General features: G+C 39.1%; 3 protein-coding genes across 3 annotated transcripts in view; all 3 read left to right on the top strand.

Annotated features, from left to right (window-relative positions):
- Positions 1–821: 821 nt before the first annotated feature.
- Positions 822–3109, top strand: LOC129093735 (GTPase IMAP family member 7-like). Its single transcript, XM_054601844.1, has 2 exons — positions 822–903; positions 2268–3109. Coding segments are annotated over exons 1-2 (795 nt in total). The 5' UTR covers positions 822–902; the 3' UTR covers positions 3062–3109.
- A 2504-nt stretch (positions 3110–5613) lies between these two features.
- LOC129093868 (GTPase IMAP family member 7-like) lies at positions 5614–8197 on the top strand. The gene is made up of 2 exons (XM_054601991.1): positions 5614–5697; positions 7218–8197. Coding segments are annotated over exons 1-2 (981 nt in total). The 5' UTR covers positions 5614–5696.
- Positions 8198–10434: 2237 nt separating this feature from the next.
- Positions 10435–19763, top strand: part of LOC129093869 (GTPase IMAP family member 7-like) — a 9996-nt gene continuing 667 nt past the window's right edge. Inside the window, exons 1-2 of the mRNA XM_054601992.1 lie at positions 10435–10523; positions 19101–19754. Coding sequence (XP_054457967.1) covers position 10523; positions 19101–19754 — 655 coding nt within the window. The 5' untranslated portion in view covers positions 10435–10522. The remainder of the gene's footprint in view (positions 10524–19100; positions 19755–19763) is intronic.

Genomic DNA, 19763 nt, shown 5'->3' on the forward strand with positions numbered 1-19763 from the left:
TTTAGTCTTAAAAGCACATTATAATACAGCCAAAGATGAAACAGATTCAAAACTATTGATCAGCTGTTTCTCTTAAAGATGGGGAGAGAATGTATCATTAAAAAGTAACACCTCCCTGTAAATAACAAGACATCTTTAACCATTGAGCTTATCACGATTATTCATGTCATAAGTTGTACTTAATGTTTGAGTTTCAAAGTGAATCACTTATTCCTGTTTCACCAGCTCACCACAGAGTGTCTGTTTGATGTTAGTGCATGTAACCTCAAAGATTAAACATTTTTCAGAGCATTAATCAACTCTTAAAAGTGGTTTAAATCAAACTATTGTAGACTGTTTGCTGTATTTCTGTCCGTTTCCTGTTACAGAGCTAACCAGAAAACCTACTTACACTAACCTGTACGTCATATTTTATATTTTACATCCATATGGTTTACATTTTATAATTCATACCTAAAATAAATGTTAGATTTGCTCATCATGTTTATTTTGTATTTACTCTTGCTCATTGTCTCCTGTTGCAGAAATAACCAGAACCAATGTTACATAATCTATGTAAAACATAATTTTGTTAGACAATAGTTAAGTTTTTTTGTGGATTACAATGTATCACCAAGAAAAATATGAACAAGCAATAAATTCAAAACTATGGAAAATGTTATTTCAGCAAATATTTTTTATTTACTCGGTAAAGTAAACTACCGTCCTCCGACACACCACACCCACACACACACACACACACACACACACACACACACACACACACACACACACACTTACAGTAAGTGAAAGTGAAACTTAAGTAAAAGCAGAGTCGGAGCAGAGGAGTAAAGAGACACGTAGGACGGTCGTCTGGTCGAAAACTTTTACTCTTCACTGATTTCTCTTCTAACAACATTAAAAGTAAGTTAAAGTTACTTCTTTCAGTTATTATAATTTGTTCACAACGCTCACTGTACATTACTCTATGATATATTCTAGAAAGTTAGAAATTAATTGTGGCATTCCTGGAGTACTCTGTGAAGATGTTTGATTAACTATTTTTTTTTAAAACACCGTCTTGAAAGAAGAAGACTGTGTGCAGACATGACTGCTTCTGCTACCAAAACCTCAACAATCATATTAATGTCAAATTAAACTTCCCTGTATGATCTTGAGCACATGAAACAGAGTTCATTAACGGGTCTGTGTGTTTCTGAGAGGAGGAGACCTCTGCGTATAATTCGCCTCCTTAATATGAACACTGAGAGAATCATAACAGGGAGAAGTTGACTGCAATGAGAGCAATGGTGGTAAAAACAACAACTCCCATGATCCCACACTACGTTACAACGTCACCAAACTCCATCTGTTATTGTTTTATGAGAGAGCCCTAGCAACAGAAAGTTATATAAAGTGAGTTTAAAGAAGTAGAGGCCAAATACAGAGCAGTGTAACAACACTAACATATGAGTTAATGTCTTAAAATAAGATGTAAAAAAGTAATGCTGAATATAATTCAGCTCTATAAATGATAATAACAGACAAATATTAAAAATAATTTAATAGTATGACTTTATGAAAAGCTTTGCTCTTAAAAACATTTGATAAAGTATGCTTGGGTTAAATTCATATTTTTTTTGAGTAATTAAATTTTGGAGACTCAATTAGTAGATAAAATGTATAATAACCCAAAGTGTAAAATAATTAACTGCTTTTTTCCTTAAACAATCCCACAGTAGAGAAAAATAAAACAAAGATGTCCTCTTTCTGCATATCTACTTATCCAACAATCCTTTTAAGAATGAAAGAATATCATATTAAACAGGATTTTACATTCACATATATAAAAAGTATTTCATTACAAAACATTTAGGGAGCAGCTTTTAATTCTCAGTGTAGTTGACTTTTCCTTTCACTGGTTAAAAAAAACCCAGTTCCTGGTAGGAGGTCATACACTTGGCCATTGTTAGGGTTGTGTGCTCTCTTTAAGCAGGTGACTGTACTCTGCCAAAGATTGTTAAGGTTGTTTACATGAGTTGCATTAGTTCAAATTTTGTAGGCTAAAGTTTTTATTTGAATGTGTCACATACACATTTATTAAAAATGTAGGTAAATATATGTATCGGATCAGACTCTGTAACAGATTCCAATATAAAAGGACATAAAAAAAATGATTTCTGACCAACAAGTTTTTTTTGTATTTGAGCTCATGTGTATTTTCTTATCAATGAAAACAACCAAAATACAAATGTACAGTATTATTGATGGACATTATTCTCTTTCAGTGTCAAACAGAAGGAGAATTGTCATCCTGGGAAAAACTGGAAGTGGGAAAAGCAGCCTGGCTAACACCATATTTGAAGATGAATCGTTCAAGATCGGCCGCACTGCCAACTCTGAAACTAGTAAATGTGGAGCCATAACAAAATCTGTCAATGGAAGAAACATCACTTTGATCGACACTCCTGGTTTCTTCGACACAGATCGATCTGAGGAGGAGCTGAAGCCTGGAATAGTGAGGTGTATCACAGAGTGCGCTCCTGGGCCTCATGCTTTTCTCATTGTGCTTAAAGTGGAGAGATTCACAGAGCATGAGCAGGCTGTCATCGCTAAAATAAACCAATACTTTTCTGAAGAAGTTCTCAAGTTTGCGACAGTTCTCTTTACTCATGGTGACCAGCTCGAGGAAGGACAGACCATTGAGGACTTTGTCCTTGGTAATGAGCCTCTGAGTGATCTGGTGAAGAAGTGCGGAGGCCGCTGCCATGTCGTTGATAATAAATACTGGAAGAACAACCAGCAGGATGAATACAGGAACAACCAGTTCCAAGTGAAGGAGCTGCTCAAAACAATGGATAAGATATCTGAGGCAAACAGAGGAAGCTGCTACACCCATAAGGTGCTACAAGCAGTGGAGGAAAAAATAAAACAGGAGGAGGAGCTCATTAGAAACATGGAACCAGGAAACATGTCAGAGATAGAGATCAGAGAGAAGGCTAAAGACAGAGTATGTAAGAAATTATTGATTAGTGTGGCAGCTTTTACAGCAAGTGAAGTGTTACAAGCTTTTTTGGTGTAACGTTGTTTGTAAAAACAGACACAATTATGCAGAGAGTTGCTGTTGTGCTGTTACAAACAATAAGACATTTTACATTTAGCAAAGCATTTGAGAAAGCAGGTGCTGGTGAAGCAGCATTTAAGGCAATAGTGGCTGCCATGAAACAACACTTTTAGTCTTAAAAGCACATTATAATACAGCCAAAGATGAAACAGATTCAAAACTATTGATCAGCTGTTACTCTTGAAGATGGGAGAGAATGTATCATTAAAAAGTAACACCTCCCTGTAAATAACAAGACATCTTTAACCATTGAGCTTATCACGATTATTCATATATATGTAACAAGTTGTACTTATTGTTTCAGTTTCAAAGTTAATCACTTATTTCTGTTTCACCAGCTCACCACAGAGTGTCTGTTTGATGTTAGTGCATGTAACCACAAAGATAAAACATTTTTCAGAGCATAAATCAACTCTAATAAAGTGGTTTAAATCAAACTATTGTAGACTGTTTGCTGTATTTCTGTCCGTTTCCTGTTACAGAGCTAACCAGAAAACCTACTTACACTAGCCTGTACGTCATATTTTATATTTTACATCCATATGGTTTACATTTTATAATTCATACCTAAAATAAATGTTAGATTTGCTCATCATGTTTATTTTGTATTTACTCTTGCTCATTGTCTCCTGTTGCAGAAATAACCAGAACCAATGTTAAATAATCTATGTAAAACATAATTTTGTTAGACAATAGTTAAGTTTTTTTGTGGATTACAATGTATCACCAAGAAAAATATGAACAAGCAATAATTTAAAACTATGGAAAATATTACTTGAGCAAATATTTTTTTTTTACTCGGTTAAGTAAACTACCGTCCTCCGACCACACACCACACACACACACACACACACACACACACACACACACACACACACACACACACACACACACACACACACACACACACACACACACACTTACAGTAGGTGAAAGCAGAGTCAGAGCAGAGGAGAAAAGAGACACATAGGACGGTCGTCTGGTCGAAAACTTTTACTCTTCATTGATTTCTCTTCTAACAACATTACAAGTAAGTTAAAGTTACTTCTTTCAGATATTATAATTTGTTCACAACGCTCACTGTACATTACTCTATGACATATTCTAGAAAGTTAGAAATTAATTGTGGCATTCCTGGAGTACTCTTTGAAGATGTCTGTTGAACTTGAACAGAGGAAGAGATCAGGGAGAAGGCTAAAGACGGAGCATATGATTGGCTTTTCGGACTGGCAGGTTTCACAACAACTATATTGTTAGGAGGTTTATTTGGTTTCGTATGTTTGCTCAAAAGGTGACAAGATAAAATGCAGCTGAGGAAGCAGACACACCAGGGGAAGCAGCAAAGAAGGCAGTAAAGGCTGTCATGAATGAACACTATCTGTTTTAAATGCACATTATAATACAGCCAAAGATGAAACAGAATCAAAACCATTAATTCCCCATGTTTAACCATTGAGCTGATCGTGTTCATTCATATGTAATATGTAATAGGTTGAACGTCTTGCCTGAGCTTCAAACTTTAAACTCAAAAGCAATTTGTTCTTCTTAATTAACCGTACATACCTACTTACACTTACCTGTACTTCAGATTTTATAAAGTACAATGTCTGATCCATCATGTTTATACTTTATGATCCTTACCTATAACATGTTTTGGCTTTTTATGCAATTTGGATTTGCTCTTGATGTATTTTTGTATTTACTATTCTGTGTTGCACAGCAATTTGCCTTGTGATAAAAAAGTTGTATACTTTCTTATTTTTACCACAAAATTGCTGATGTGTTTTTTAGTATATGTATTGTCAAGAAACCAGAATAAGAAAATTATTTCTAAAGCTTTCATAGATAAGATCTCAATACATATATATATATATATATATATATATATATATATTCAATTACTAAGATTAATATTAAGTAATAGGTTGTACTTATTGTTTCAGTTTCAAAGTTAATCACTTATTCCTGCTTCACCAGTTTACCACAGAGTGCCTGTTTGATGTTAGTGCATGTAACCTCAAAGATTAAACATTTTTGAGAGCATGAATAAAATCTTAAAAGATGGTTTAAATCAAACTATTGTAGACTGTTTGCTGTTGAAACATTTCCCACTGTTTCCTGTTACAGAGCTAACCAGAAAACCTACTTACACTAACCTGTACTTCAGATTTTAAAGTGTACATCCATATTGTTTACATTTTATGATGTATACCGATAAGAAATTTTAGATTTGCTGGTCATGTATTTTTTTTTTGTGGATTGTAATGTATCACCAAGACAAATATGAACAAGCAATGAATTCAAACCTATGAAAAACGTTATTTGAGCAAATTAAGTTTTTACTCAGTAAAGTAAACTATCCTCCTCTGACCACACCCACCCACACACACACACACACACATCCACACATCACACACACACACACACACACACACACACACACACACACACACACACACACACACACTTACAGGAAGTGAAAGTGAAACTTAAGTAAAAGCAGAGTCGGAGCAGAGGAGAAAAGAGACACATAGGACGGTCGTCTGGTCGAAAACTTTTACTCTTCACTGATTTCTCTTCTAACAACATTAAAAGTAAGTTAAAGTTACTTCTTTCAGTTATTATAATTTGTTCACAACGCTCACTCTACATTACTCTTTGATATATTCTAGAATGTTATGAACTAATTATGGCATTCCTGGAGTACTCTGTGAAGATGTTTGATTAACTATTTTTTTTTTTAAAACACCGTCTTGAAAGAAGAAGACTGTGTGCAGACATGACTGCTTCTGCTACCAAAACCTCAACAATCATATTAATGTCAAATTAAACTTCCCTGTATGATCTTGAGCACATGAAACAGAGTTCATTAACGGGTCTGTGTGTTTCTGAGAGGAGGAGACCTCTGCGTATAATTCGCCTCCTTAATATGAACACTGAGAGAATCATAACAGGGAGAAGTTGACTGCAATGAGAGCAATGGTGGTAAAAACAACAACTCCCATGATCCCACGCTACGTTACAACGTCACCAAACTCCATCTGTTATTGTTTAATGAGAGAGCCCTAGCAACAGAAAGTAAATACAGAGCAGTATAACAACACTAACATATGAGTTAATGTCTTAAAATAAGATGTAAAAAAGTTATGCTGAATATAATTCAGCTCTATGAATGATAATAACAGACAATTAATCAAAAATAATTTAATATTATGGCTTTATGAAAAGCTTTGCTCTAAGTCTTTTAGCTGATTTTGAAAAAAAAACATTTTACAAACTAAGCTTGGGTTTTATTTATAATTTATTTGAATATTTAAATATAGGAGATTCAATTAGTTTGATAAAATGTATGATAACCCAAAGTGTAAAATAATAAACAACAGCTTTTTTTTAAACAATCCCGCAGTAGAGAGGATTAAAACAAGGATATCCTCTTTCTGCATATCCAGTTACTATTGCAACATCCTTTCAAGAATGAACAATAAAACAGAAAGTTTGAGAATAAATGCATGCTTTAGAATGAATTAAAAAAAACATCATGTTAAGCAGGTGACTGTACTCTGTCAAAGATTGTTAAGGTTGTTTTCCTGAGTCGCATTATTTCAGTGAAACTTAACTTAATATCATATCACAAATTAAGAGGATCAATGTGATAGATTTGCATCAGGACCTCCAGTATTTGGACCAAGTAGCTCGTGAAAATGAGGAGCGTCAAATCTTGTAGGCAAAATATTTCATTTTAATGTGTCACATACACATTTATTGCCATAATACCCAATATAAAAGTACTAAGATCTGATCAGGGTCAAGAAAACCTCATCATCCATGTTTACAGAATGATCCTCTGTGTTATTCACCATGATAGATTAACGTATATTGCTAAACAGTGATTGGTAGTTTTAGAAAACTTCATACTAAAATGTTCTTGATGCTCGTTGGCCTTTTAAAGTATTGACACCATTTTTCATTATCTTGTTATGCAGCTGTTTAATAAGTATCAAATGATTTCTTCCCAACATTTTTTTTGTATTCCAGCTCATGTGTATTTTCTTATAAATGAAAACAACCAAAAGACAAATGTACAGTATTATTGATGGACATTATTCTCTTTCAGTGTCAAACGGAACGAGAATTGTCATCCTGGGAAAAACTGGAAGTGGGAAAAGCAGCCTGGCTAACACCATATTTGGAGATGAATCGTTCAAGATCGGCCGCACTGCCAAAACTGAAACTAGTAAATGTGGAGCCATAACAAAATCTGTCAATGGAAGAAACATCACTTTGATCGACACTCCTGGTTTCTTCGACACAGATCGATCTGAGGAGGAGCTGAAGCCTGAAATAGTGAGGTGTATCACAGAGTGCGCTCCTGGGCCTCATGCTTTTCTCATTGTGCTTAAAGTGGATAAATTCACAGTGCATGAGCAGGCTGTCATCGCTAAAATAAACCAATACTTTTCTGAAGAAGTTCTCAAGTATTCCACAGTTCTCTTTACTTATGGTGACCAGCTCGAGGAAGGACAGACCATTGAGGACTTTGTCCGTGGTAATGAGCTTCTGAGTGATCTGGTGAAGAAGTGCGGAGGCCGCTGCCATGTCGTTGATAATAAATACTGGAAGAACAACCAGCAGGATGAATACAGGAACAACCAGTTCCAAGTGAAGGAGCTGCTCAAAACAATAGAAAAGATAACTGAGGCAAACAGAGGAAGCTACTACACCAATGAGATGCTACAAGCAGTGGAGGAAGAAATAAAACAGGAGGTGGAGCTCATTAGACAGTCACCAGGAAACATGTCAGAGATAGAGATCAGAGAGAAGGCTAAAGACAGAGTATCTGATTGGCTTTTGATCAAACTGGCAGGTATCACAACAGGTGTATTGTTAGGGGCTGTTTTTGGTGTAGTAGTGATGGTCAGAGTAGTTGTCTTACTTTTAGAGGCAGGACTTTCTTTTGCCAAAATTGCAAAAGGTGTATCAGCAGCAACAGCAGGAGCAAAGTCTGTAATCGCTCTTACAGCGGTATCTGGTGTAGTGGGAGCAGTGTTAGGAGGTGGTACAGGATATTGTAGGAGGTGGTGCAGGCAGAGCTGAGGGAGCAGACACAGTATCGGAAGCAGCAAAGAGGGCAGCAAAGGCTGTTAAGGATGGAAGCAAATCTACTGTGGATGCAGTGAAATCTTTTTTGAGTTAAATACTAGAGTTTAAACCTGTAATTAGCTTTGATTCTTCAAGAGTATGATTAAAACATCATATCTCTGAATAAATTGCATGGAAATCTTGTTCTAAACAATATTTAACCACTGATATAGAAATGTTTATTCATAAATAATATGTAATAGATTGTACTTATTGTTTGAGTTTCAAAGTTAATCACTTATTTCTGCTTAACCAGCTCACCACAGAGTGTCTGTTTGATGTTAGTGCATGAAACCAAAAAGATTAAAAAAAAAATTCAGAGCATCAATCAACTCTTAAAAGTGGTTTAAATCAAACTATTGTAGACTGTTTGCTGTATTTCTGTCTCCTGTTGAAACATTCCACATCGTTTCCTGTTTCAGACATAACCAGAAAACCTATTTACACTAACCTGTACGTAATATTTTATATTTTACATCCATATTGTTTACATTTTATGATTTATACCTATAACATTTTTTGGCTCTGTATGACATTTTTGATTTGCTCCACATGGTTTTTTTTTGTATTTACTATTGCTCACTGTCTCCTGTTACAGAAATAACCAGAATCTTTTTTCTGAAACATGTCAGAGATAGAGATCAGAGAGAAGGCTAAAGACAGAGTATATGAGAGGCTTTTAAAACTGGCAGGTTTCACAACAGCTGCATTGTTAGGGGCTGTTTTTGGTTTAGTACGTTTGTTCAAAAGGATGTGACAAGGTACATGCATATGAGGAAGCAGACAAACCAGGCAATCAGCAATTGATGCAGCAAAGGCTGTCATGAATGAACACTATCTGTCTTAAATGCACATTATAATACAGTCAAAGTTGAAACAGAATCAAAACCATAAATTCACCACACTTAACCATTGAGCTGATCGTGATCATTCATATGTAATATGTAATAGGTTGAATGTCTTGCCTGAGCTTCAAACTTTAAACTCAAAAGCTTTTTCTTTTTTATTAATTAACCGTACATACCTACTTACACTTACCTGTACTTCAGATTTTATAAAGTACATAAATGTCTGATCCATAATGTTTATACTTTATGATCCTTACCTATAACATGTTTTGGCTTTTTATGCAATTTGGATTTGCTCTTGATGTATTTTTGTATTTACTATTCTGTGTTGCACAGCAATTTGCCTTGTGATAAAAAAAGTTGTATACTTTATTATTTTTACCACAAAATTGCTGATGTGTTTTTTAGTATATGTATTGTCAAGAAACCAGAATAAGAAAATTATTTCTAAAGCTTTCATAGATAAGATCTCAATACATATATATATATATATATATATTCAATCATAAGATTAATATATATATAGGTTGTACTTATTGTATCAGTTTAAATATATATATATATATATATATATATATAGGTACATATATATTCAATCACTAAGATTAATAGTAAGTAATAGGTTGTACTTATTGTTTCAGTTTCAAAGTTAATCACTTATTCCTGCTTCACCAGTTTACCACAGAGTGCCTGTTTGATGTTAGTGCATGTAACCTCAAAGATTAAACATTTTTGAGAGCATGAATAAAATCTTAAAAGATGGTTTAAATCAAACTATTGTAGACTGTTTGCTGTATTTCTGTCTCCTGTTGAAACATTTCCCACTGTTTCCTGTTACAGAGCTAACCAGAAAACCTACTTACACTAACCTGTACTTCAGATTTTAAATTGTACATCCATATTGTTTACATTTTATGATTCATACCTATACCATGTTTTAGCTTTGTATGACATTTTGTATTTGCTCCACATGTTTTTGTTTCTTGTATTTACTCTTGCTCACTGTCTCCTGTTACAGAAATAACCAGAACAAATGTTACATAATCTATGTAAAACGTAATTTTGTTAGACAATAGTTTTGTTGTGTGTGTGTGTGGGGGGCATTACAATGTATCACCAAGACAAATATTAACAAGCAATAAAACCTATGAAAATTTTTATTTGAGCAAATAAAGTTTTTATTCAGTAAAGTAAACTACTCTCCTCCGACCACACCACACACACACACACACACACACACACACACACACACACACACACACACACACACACACACACACACACACACACACACACACACACACACTTACAGGAAGTGAAAGTGAAACTTAAGTAAAAGCAGAGTCGGAGCAGAGGAGAAAAGAGACACGTAGGACGGTCGTCTGGTTGAAAACTTTTACTCTTCACTGATTTCTCTTCTAACAACATTACAAGTAAGTAACACCGTCTTGAAAGAAGAAGACTGTGTGCAGACATGACTGCTTCTGCTACCAAAACCTCAACAATCATATTAATGTCAAATTAAACTTCCCTGTATGATCTTGAGCACATGAAACAGAGTTCATTAACGGGTCTGTGTGTTTCTGAGAGGAGGAGACCTCTGCGTATAATTCGCCTCCTTAATATGAACACTGAGAGAATCATAACAGGGAGAAGTTGACTGCAATGAGAGCAATGGTGGTAAAAACAACAACTCCCATGATCCCACACTACGTTACAACGTCACCAAACTCCATCTGTTATTGTTTAATGAGAGAGCCCTAGCAACAGAAAGTTATATAAAGTGAGTTTAAAGAAGTAGAGGCCAAATACAGAGCAGTGTAACATCACTAACATATGAGTTAATGTCTTACAATAAGATGTAAAAAAGTAATGCTGAATATAATTCAGCTCTATAAATGATAATAACAGACAATTAATCAAAATAATTTAATATTATGGCTTTATGAAAAGCTTTGCTCTCAAAACATTTGATAAAGTATGCTTGGGTTAAATTCATATTTTTTTTGAGTAATTAAATTTTGGAGACTCAATTAGTTAGATAAAATGTATAATAACCCAAAGTGTAAAATAATAAACTGCTTTTTTTCTTAAACAATCCCGCAGTAGATAAAAATAAAACAAAGATGTTCTCTTTCTGCATCTACTTATCCAACATCCTTTTAAGAATGAAAGAATATCATATCAAACAGGATTTTACATATTCATATATAAAAAGTATTTCATTACAAAATATTTAGGGAGCAGCTTTTAATTCTCAGTGTAGTTGACTTTTCCTTTCACTGGTTAAAAAATAACAGTTGCTGGTAGGAGGTCATACACTTGGCCATTGTTAGGGTTGTGTGCTCTCTTTAAGCAGGTGACTGTACTCTACCAAAGATTGTTAAGGTTGTTTATGTGGTATGCTCCAAAATATTTGATTTAATTACTTTAATAGTAATTTTTGCAACTGTAATATACGTGATAGTCACGTGGGTGAATGCTTCATATGCATTATGGAGAGATCAGTAAATGACAGCAGCACTCAGGTGGAACGGTTGGCACGGGAGCAGTTGCACCCCATACTGTCTCTTTGGGGTAACTTCCGCCCACATGCCAGATGCAGTCTGGATGATGAACTGAATGCTCCGTGTCTTTATTGCTGCTGCATTCATGCTGTATTTTACAGGTTAGTAGTGGGTGAGAGTCACCTACATTAACTCCTAAAGCTTAGCTTGATCACCACGAGTGTCATTGAGACATACTGATGTTGTTGTGATTATTTTGTTGACTGTAAAAAAACTTTGAAACTCCGCTGGACAGTGAGACGGGAGACATGCGCCACTACAACAATCACCTGTATCGGTGTTTATTTTACCTGCGCGTAGTCTTGCAGGCAGGTCGCTATAGAATGGTGTTTACTTTACACAGTGTGTATTTCAGCGCCGACACACACACACGCTGTAATAAAGTCATGTATTGTTATTGTGCCTTATAAAGACCAGTTATAAGCTAATGTTCAATAGGTTTATATTGAAAATGTTTGTATGTCAAATTGTGTTGAATTTGAATAAGATGCAGTCTGGATGATGAACTGAATGCTCCGTGTCTTTATTGCTGCTGCATTCATGCTGTATTTTACAGACATACTTTGTTGCTGTGGTACCAATCCTGGGACCCGTAACAAATTTTGGGGGCTCGTCCGGGATCTCTCTCCATAAGAATCATCAAGGGGAGCAGATCCAGTGTTATCAGAACCACGAGGCCAAGGCGAGGTGACGTGATTACAGCCGTGACAACAGCTGGTGGGTGTCCACGAGGGGAGATCAGAGTCCAAGGAGGGTCTTCATTCTTCCAAGGGAACTGCACTGCTGTTTCATCACACACATCATGTCCACCGCACGCAAAGAACTCGTATGGAACATCAAAAAGAACTTGTTCAAACTCTCGGACAGCGACGTATACCGGCTGGCAACTGACAATCAAAGTACACCCGATCTGAAGTCCACAGATGAAGAAGGTTGTGTTGATTATATCCTTGACTATATGAACTCTGATACTTTACTCAGTTTTGAGGATGGGGGAATGAGTCAGTTGTTAATGTTGAACGATTTGGTACGTGAGATAATTAATGATCGTAATACAGTTGTCATTGCAAATGGGGTAACTCAGGAACATGAGACACTCACAACTACCTCAGATAACATTGTAGATCAAACTCCATGGTCACATTACGCTACCAGTGATATGTCAAACACCAGACACGATACTGCTACTCCAGCAGCCACAGTCCAGAACATACAGGACACTAACCGTAGCACAGACACCACCAGTCAAAGTGTGGACCAGCTCCAAGTAATGCATAATGAGCTAGGCAAGAGGGTACAATACTACAAAGATATAGCAAATGCAGCACATCACAGTCTAGGTGAGCCCATGCCACACCAACTGCCACGTCATATCCCAGCTACGTTCGATACTGAGAAGATGGTTTCTTTGAAGGACCTCTCCCATCTCCAGCGTAGGGAGTTTAAGATACATGGGGGGCAGATTGGGGACCAAAGCTCTGACATCACATATAGCAGTATCTGTAAGCAGATAGACGAGGGAGTCAGGGAGGGTTTCACAGGGACAGAAGTGATCCGAGCTGTGCTGAGGATAGTTAAACCAGGTGCCTTCAAAGACATGCTCACCCATAAAGATGACATCACAATCGGTGAACTCAAGGGCTTCCTCAGGCCTCATCTTGGTGAGAAGGCCAGTACGGAACTGTTCCAGGAACTAATGTGTGCAAAACAAAGTCAACAAGAACCGCCTCAACAGTTTCTGTATCGTTTGCATGATCGCATGATTGGACTCAAACAGAAAATCTATGCACATAACCCACCCAAAGTCTGTACCTGTCCAAGTGCTTGGTCAAACACACTGCCCTCTTACATCCATTCCCAGAAAAAATCCTCCCTCCACCCCAGGCCAACCCTCTCTCATCTGTACTAACTGTCTACACCAGGGCTTAGAGAACTGTAACCACTGTTTTGTATGTGGGGACCCAGGACATCGGGCTGTTGGCTGCTTAAAAAGAGCCAGGCAGCAGGGAAACGAGAACCGACCTCTGTTGAGGGACAACCAGAGGCCGTTCCAGAATTCCAGTCCCACCCAATAACCCCCATGTGTAAGCAGCGTTACTCAAAACGCCAAAGATGTGACAAGAGAGCTGGTGACACTTTCCCCCAAGAAACACCAGAAACCCCTGACATGACCATACGCACAGCACCACTGATAGGCAGAAAAAGTTTGCTCAAATGTTTTATCAGTGGCTATGCAGCTACAGTGTTGTTTGATTCTGGCTCACAAGTAAGCATCATTGACAGGTCGTGGAGAGAGACATTTATCCCCAACTACCCAGCACGACCACTAGAAGAGCTCCTTGACCAAGGGGAAAGCCTTAATGTATATGCTGCCAGTGGACAGTCAATTCCATATGACGGATGGGTGGAGCTTACAGTCAACCTCACTGGAAACGACAACCCAAACCTTGCAATTCAGGTCCCCTTCCTGGTCAGCCAGCTCAGTCTCCCCCAGCCTTTATTAGGAGCTAATGTTCTCCAGGAAATAATAAATGGACAAGAGTCTTCGACTGATGCACACGCCACTATTATAGGTCTCCTTCGAAGAGCCCTTGGAGTGGAAGAAGAACAAGCCGAAGCGATGGTTAATTTCATTCAGGCCCAAAAGACACCAGACCACAGTTTGGCAACAATCAGAGTAGGCAGGGAAGATGTGACTATCCCAGCTGGAAAAACATTACGTGTACGGTGCAGAGTACCACCTAGCTTCAACGCCTCTGACTCTGTTGTCCTATATGAATCCCCAGAAGAAAGTACTAGCTTAGAACAGCTGAGTGTGGGGGAAGGCCTCTTAGAGATCAGTAAGAATAGGTGGCCTCTTGTTCATGTGCCCATCTCCAATCACACTAAGCATGAAATCACCCTCCCAAAGAGAACTCTGTTGGGCTCCATCGAACATGTAGCTAAAGTTATAGAGATGGGTGAGACAATGACACCACAAGCAGAGACACCACAGGTTACAACAGTAAGGGCCGCTCCCAGGTTTCCCACAAATGAGCCGTGGCGACCACCCGTTGACCTCAGTCATCTTACTCTAGAGCAACAACATCTAGTTGAGGAGATGCTACATGAGGAGGCAGCAGCATTTGCCCAAGACAGCAGTGATATTGGATGCATCCCCTCTCTCCAGATGTCAGTCCGGCTCAGCGATGACATTCCCGTCCAGAAAGCTTATACTTCCATTCCTAAGCCACTTTACAAGGAAGTAAAATAATACATCCAGGAGTTGTTAGTGAAAGGATGGATTGTAAAGTCTAAGTCACCATATGCCGCCCCTATTGTTTGTGTCAGAAAAAAAGATGGATCATTGCGCCTTTGTATTGACTACCGACTGCTTAACAAAAAGACTGTGCCAGACAGACATCCCCTTCCCCGTATTCAGGACTTGATTGACTCGCTTGGGGGCTATAGCTGGTTTTCCATCTTAGACCAGGGCAAAGCCTACCACCAAGGCTTTATGGCTGAAGGTTCGAGACATCTCACTGCCTTCAGGACCCCTTGGGGTTTATACGAATGGGTCAGAATACCGTTCGGGTTGTCAAATGCACCAGCAGCCTTCCAAAGAAGCATGGAGGAAATGCTTGAGACGCTGAGGGATGAGTGTTGCATCCCTTATCTCGATGATGTCCTCTGCTTCTCGAGGTCATTCGAAGAGCATGTTGAGGTGCTGCGCCGTGTACTCCAAGCCCTACAGTGCCACGGGGTTAAGTTGAGGCCAGAAAAGTGTGAGTTATTCCGCAACGAGGTCAGGTATGTTGGTAGGCTGGTGTCTGCAAATGGAGTGAGAGTGGATCCAAAAGATGTTGAGGCAGTTCAAGCATTGAAGGAGAAAACTCCAAGGACAGTAGGAGATGTTCGGAGGCTGCTAGGTTACCTTAGCTATTACCGAGCATACGTACAAGACTTCTCACGTATAGCAAGACCACTATATGAGCTGCTCCAGGTAAAGCCCAATTCGCCACAACCCAAGCCTGTCAGGGGGAAAACAAAGGGCCCTCAACTGCTTTCACGTAGCCCAGTGGAATGGAATAATCAACACCAGCAGATTCTTGAGCGCCTCATAAACATTCTAACAAACCCACCAGTGCTAGGGTACCCAGACTTCAACCAACCCTTTATACTTCACACCGATGCCTCTCAACAAGGTCCTGGGAGCAATCCTCTACCAGAACCAGGACGGGAAGATGAGGGTGATTGGTTATGGGTCTCGCACGTTGACACCAGCAGAGCAGTTACCATCTCCACAGTGGTAAGCTTGAGTTCTTAGCCTTAAAGTGGGCAGTTTGTGATAAATTTAGGGACTACCTGTTTTATGCCCCTCACTTCACTATTTTCACCGATAACAATCCCTTGACTTACGTAATGAGCACGGCTAAGCTTAATGCAGTAGGACATCGCTGGGTTGGTCAGCTTTCAGACTTTCACTTTGAAATAAGATACAAGCCAGGCAAACTGAATATTGATGCAGATACCCTTTCTCGTTGTCCCCATGATATCAATGCCTACATGAGTCAGTGTTCAGAGGGATTGTCAGAGGAGGCAGTGTGCGCCACCTGGGAGGGTGCTAGAACAGCCCAGCAGGGGGAAGTAGCATGGGTAGCCAGCCTTAACATCACCTCTCAACAACAGACACACACAGAACCTTTCCCTGTAATTGACCATAATGAACTGGTAGACGAGCAGCGAAAATATCCTGTCATTGGGAAAATGTATGAGTTAAAAGAGAATGACACACAGAACTGACTGACGACAGACGCAGGTCTTTGGACAAACACACAAGAAAACTCTCAAGAGAGTGGAGCAGGCTGTATATAGAAAATGGCCTCCTATACAGGAAAAGACTTGGTCGCAAACAGCTAGTCTTGCCAGCCACCTATAGACAGACAGCCCTCACGCACTTGCACGACAACATGGGACATGTTGGTGTCGAGAGAGTTCTTAGTCTTGCAAGAGAGCGTTTTTATTGGCCTTTTATGAGTAAGGACATTGAAGAGTACATCACCAGGAAGTGTCAGTGTATAAAGCGGAAAAAGCCAGCTTTAAATGACAGAGCACCTATGGGAAGTGTAACATCCAACTCGCCTCTTGAGCTCGTCTGTATAGACTTTCTTCACCTTGAGACCAGCCGGGGTGGATACGAGTATATCCTGGTGGTAGTTGATCACTTTACTAGGTTTGCCCAAGCATACCCCACCAGAAACAAGGCCGGCAAAACTGCTGCTGACAAGATTTTTAATGACTTCGTCCCTCGGTTTGGATACCCTTCTAAACTGCACCATGATCAGGGCCGGGAGTTTGAAAATGAACTGTTCAGAGCTCTCAGACAATTGTCCGGTGTGAACCATTCCAGGACCTCCCCTTATCATCCACAAGGCAACCCTGCAGAGAGGTTCAACAGAACTCTGTTGCAAATGCTTAGAACCCTAGGGGAGAAAGAGAAAGAGAGCTGGAAGGATCACCTGCCACATGTTATTCATGCATATAATTGTACCAAGCACGAGTCGACAGGCTACTCGCCATATTTTCTGTTATATGGTCACCATCCACGTCTTCCTGTTGACCTTCTCTTCGGGTTGGTGGCAGAGGAAGAAACAAAAACACCAACAGGGTACGCAGAAAAATGGGCAGAGAAAATGGTCGAGGCATACAGGATAGCGAGCACAAACAGCCAGCAGTCAAGTGCTAAAGGCAAACATTATTATGATAGAAGGAACAGAGGTGTGACTCTTCAGCCAGGTGACCGGGTCCTTGTTCGCAATGTTTCCCAAAGAGGAGGTCCATGCAAACTGAAGTCCTATTGGGAAAAGACAATCTACATCGTCAGAGAACAGCTTGGTGATAACCCAGTCTATAAAGTGAGTCCTGAGACAGGGGGCCGGCCCATCCGCACTCTCCACCGAAACTTGTTGCTTCAAGTAAATGACTTGCCTGTAGAGCAACCAACCTCTGTCGCACCTGCAAAGTCGCAAAGGAGAAAGGGAACCTCAAAACCCTTGAGAACAAGTGAACAGACGCAGAACCATGACACAACAGACTCAGATGACGAAGAGGAAAGACCACGGTATTGGCTACGGATGCCAAGGGAAGTATTAAGAGTTGGAAATGACATACCGAACCAAAGAGTCAGCTGTGAGACCCAAAACCACCCTGAGCAGATCGGAGCTTACCTGGAGGAACCTGTTCTCGATGAGCCTGCATCTGAAAGGGGAAGTGTCGTTGAGGAGGCACAAGGACAATATGACAGAGGGCCATGCACTGAGGAACACCAGCCTTACAATGAGCAGGAGCAGTCTCAGGCTTATGACTCAAACATAGAGGTCCAAGGGGCTCAGCCTACATTGAGGAGGTCTACTAGAGACAGACGCCCTGGCCAGATGTTCACTTACACCTCCCTGGGTCAACCAACTTACCAGCCACGTGTCACTGTGAATGCAATAGGGACTCAGCCCATAGTTTACACTCACCAGTATCCACAGTCTTACTTTCCATTTCATTCCACATCTATCATTCATCCTACATACTTGCCAATCATCTATCCTATCCACTGTTATTGAATGATTGATAGACACTGTACATTTACATATGTTTATCATTACTAATGTGACTTCAGATTTTGAGTAATTATAAGCTTTGTATTTGATGTTTCGAATGTTATTGTGAGTTATTGAAAACTGTGTTACTAATAGCAAGTGTCGGGAGCCACTTTTTGTTTGTGGGGGAGTGTGTGGTATGCTCCAAAATATTTGATTTAATTACTTTAATAGTAATTTCTGCAACTGTAATATACATGATAGTCACGTGGGTGAATGCTTCATATGCATTATGGAGAGATCAGTAAATGACAGCAGCACTCAGGTGGAACGGTTGGCACGGGAGCAGTTGCACCCCGTACTGTCTCTTTGGGGGTAACTTCCGCCCACATGCCAGATGCAGTCTGGATGATGAACTGAATGCTCCGTGTCTTTATTGCTGCTGCATTCATGCTGTATTTTACAGACATACTTTGTTGCTGTGGTACCAATCCTGGGACCCGTAACATTTACATGAGTTGCATTAGTTCAGTTAAACTTAACTTAATATCATATCAATAATGTTAACTGATCAATGTAATAGTTTTGAATCAGGACCTCCAATATTTGGAGTAGCTTGTGAAAAACGACGAGCGCCAAATTGTGTCAGATAAAGTGTTTATTTGAATGTGTCACATACACATTTATTAAAAATGTAGGTAAATGTATGTATCGGATCAGACTCTGTAACAGATTCCAATATAAAAGGACATAAAAAAAATGATTTCTGACCAACAAGTTTTTTTTGTATTTGAGCTCATGTGTATTTTCTTGTATATGAAAACAACCAAAAGACAGATGTACAGTATTATTGATGGACATTATTCTCTTTCAGTGTCAAACGAAAGGAGAATTGTCATCCTGGGAAAAACTGGAAGTGGGAAAAGCAGCCTGGTTAACACCATATTTGGAGATGAACTGTTCAAGACCGGCAGCACTGCCAACTCTGAAACTAGTAAATGTGGAGCCATAACAAAATCTGTCAATGGAAGAAACATCACTTTGATCGACACTCCTGGTTTCTTCGACACAGATCGATCTGAGGAGGAGCTGAAGTCTGAAATAGTGAGGTGTATCACAGAGTGCGCTCCTGGGCCTCATGCTTTTCTCATTGTGCTTAAAGTGGAGAGATTCACAGAGCATGAGCAGGCTGTCATCACTAAAATAAACCAATACTTTCCTGAAGAAGTTCTCAAGTTTGCGACAGTTCTCTTTACTCATGGTGACCTGCTCCCTGAAGGACGGACCATTGAGGACTTTGTCCGTGGTAATGAACTCCTGAGTGATCTGGTGAAGAAGTGCGGAGGCCGCTGCCATGTCGTTGATAATAAATACTGGAAGAACAACCAGCAGGATGAATACAGGAACAACCAGTTCCAAGTGAAGGAGCTACTCAAAACAATAGATAAAATGATTGAGGCAAACAAAGGAAGCCGGTACACCCGTGAGAAACAACAACCTCATGGGGGTTTGCTCATAGCAATGGCAGGTCTGACAG

Source organism: Anoplopoma fimbria, chromosome 7 (assembly GCF_027596085.1).
Source record: "Anoplopoma fimbria isolate UVic2021 breed Golden Eagle Sablefish chromosome 7, Afim_UVic_2022, whole genome shotgun sequence".
NCBI lineage: Eukaryota > Metazoa > Chordata > Actinopteri > Perciformes > Anoplopomatidae > Anoplopoma > Anoplopoma fimbria.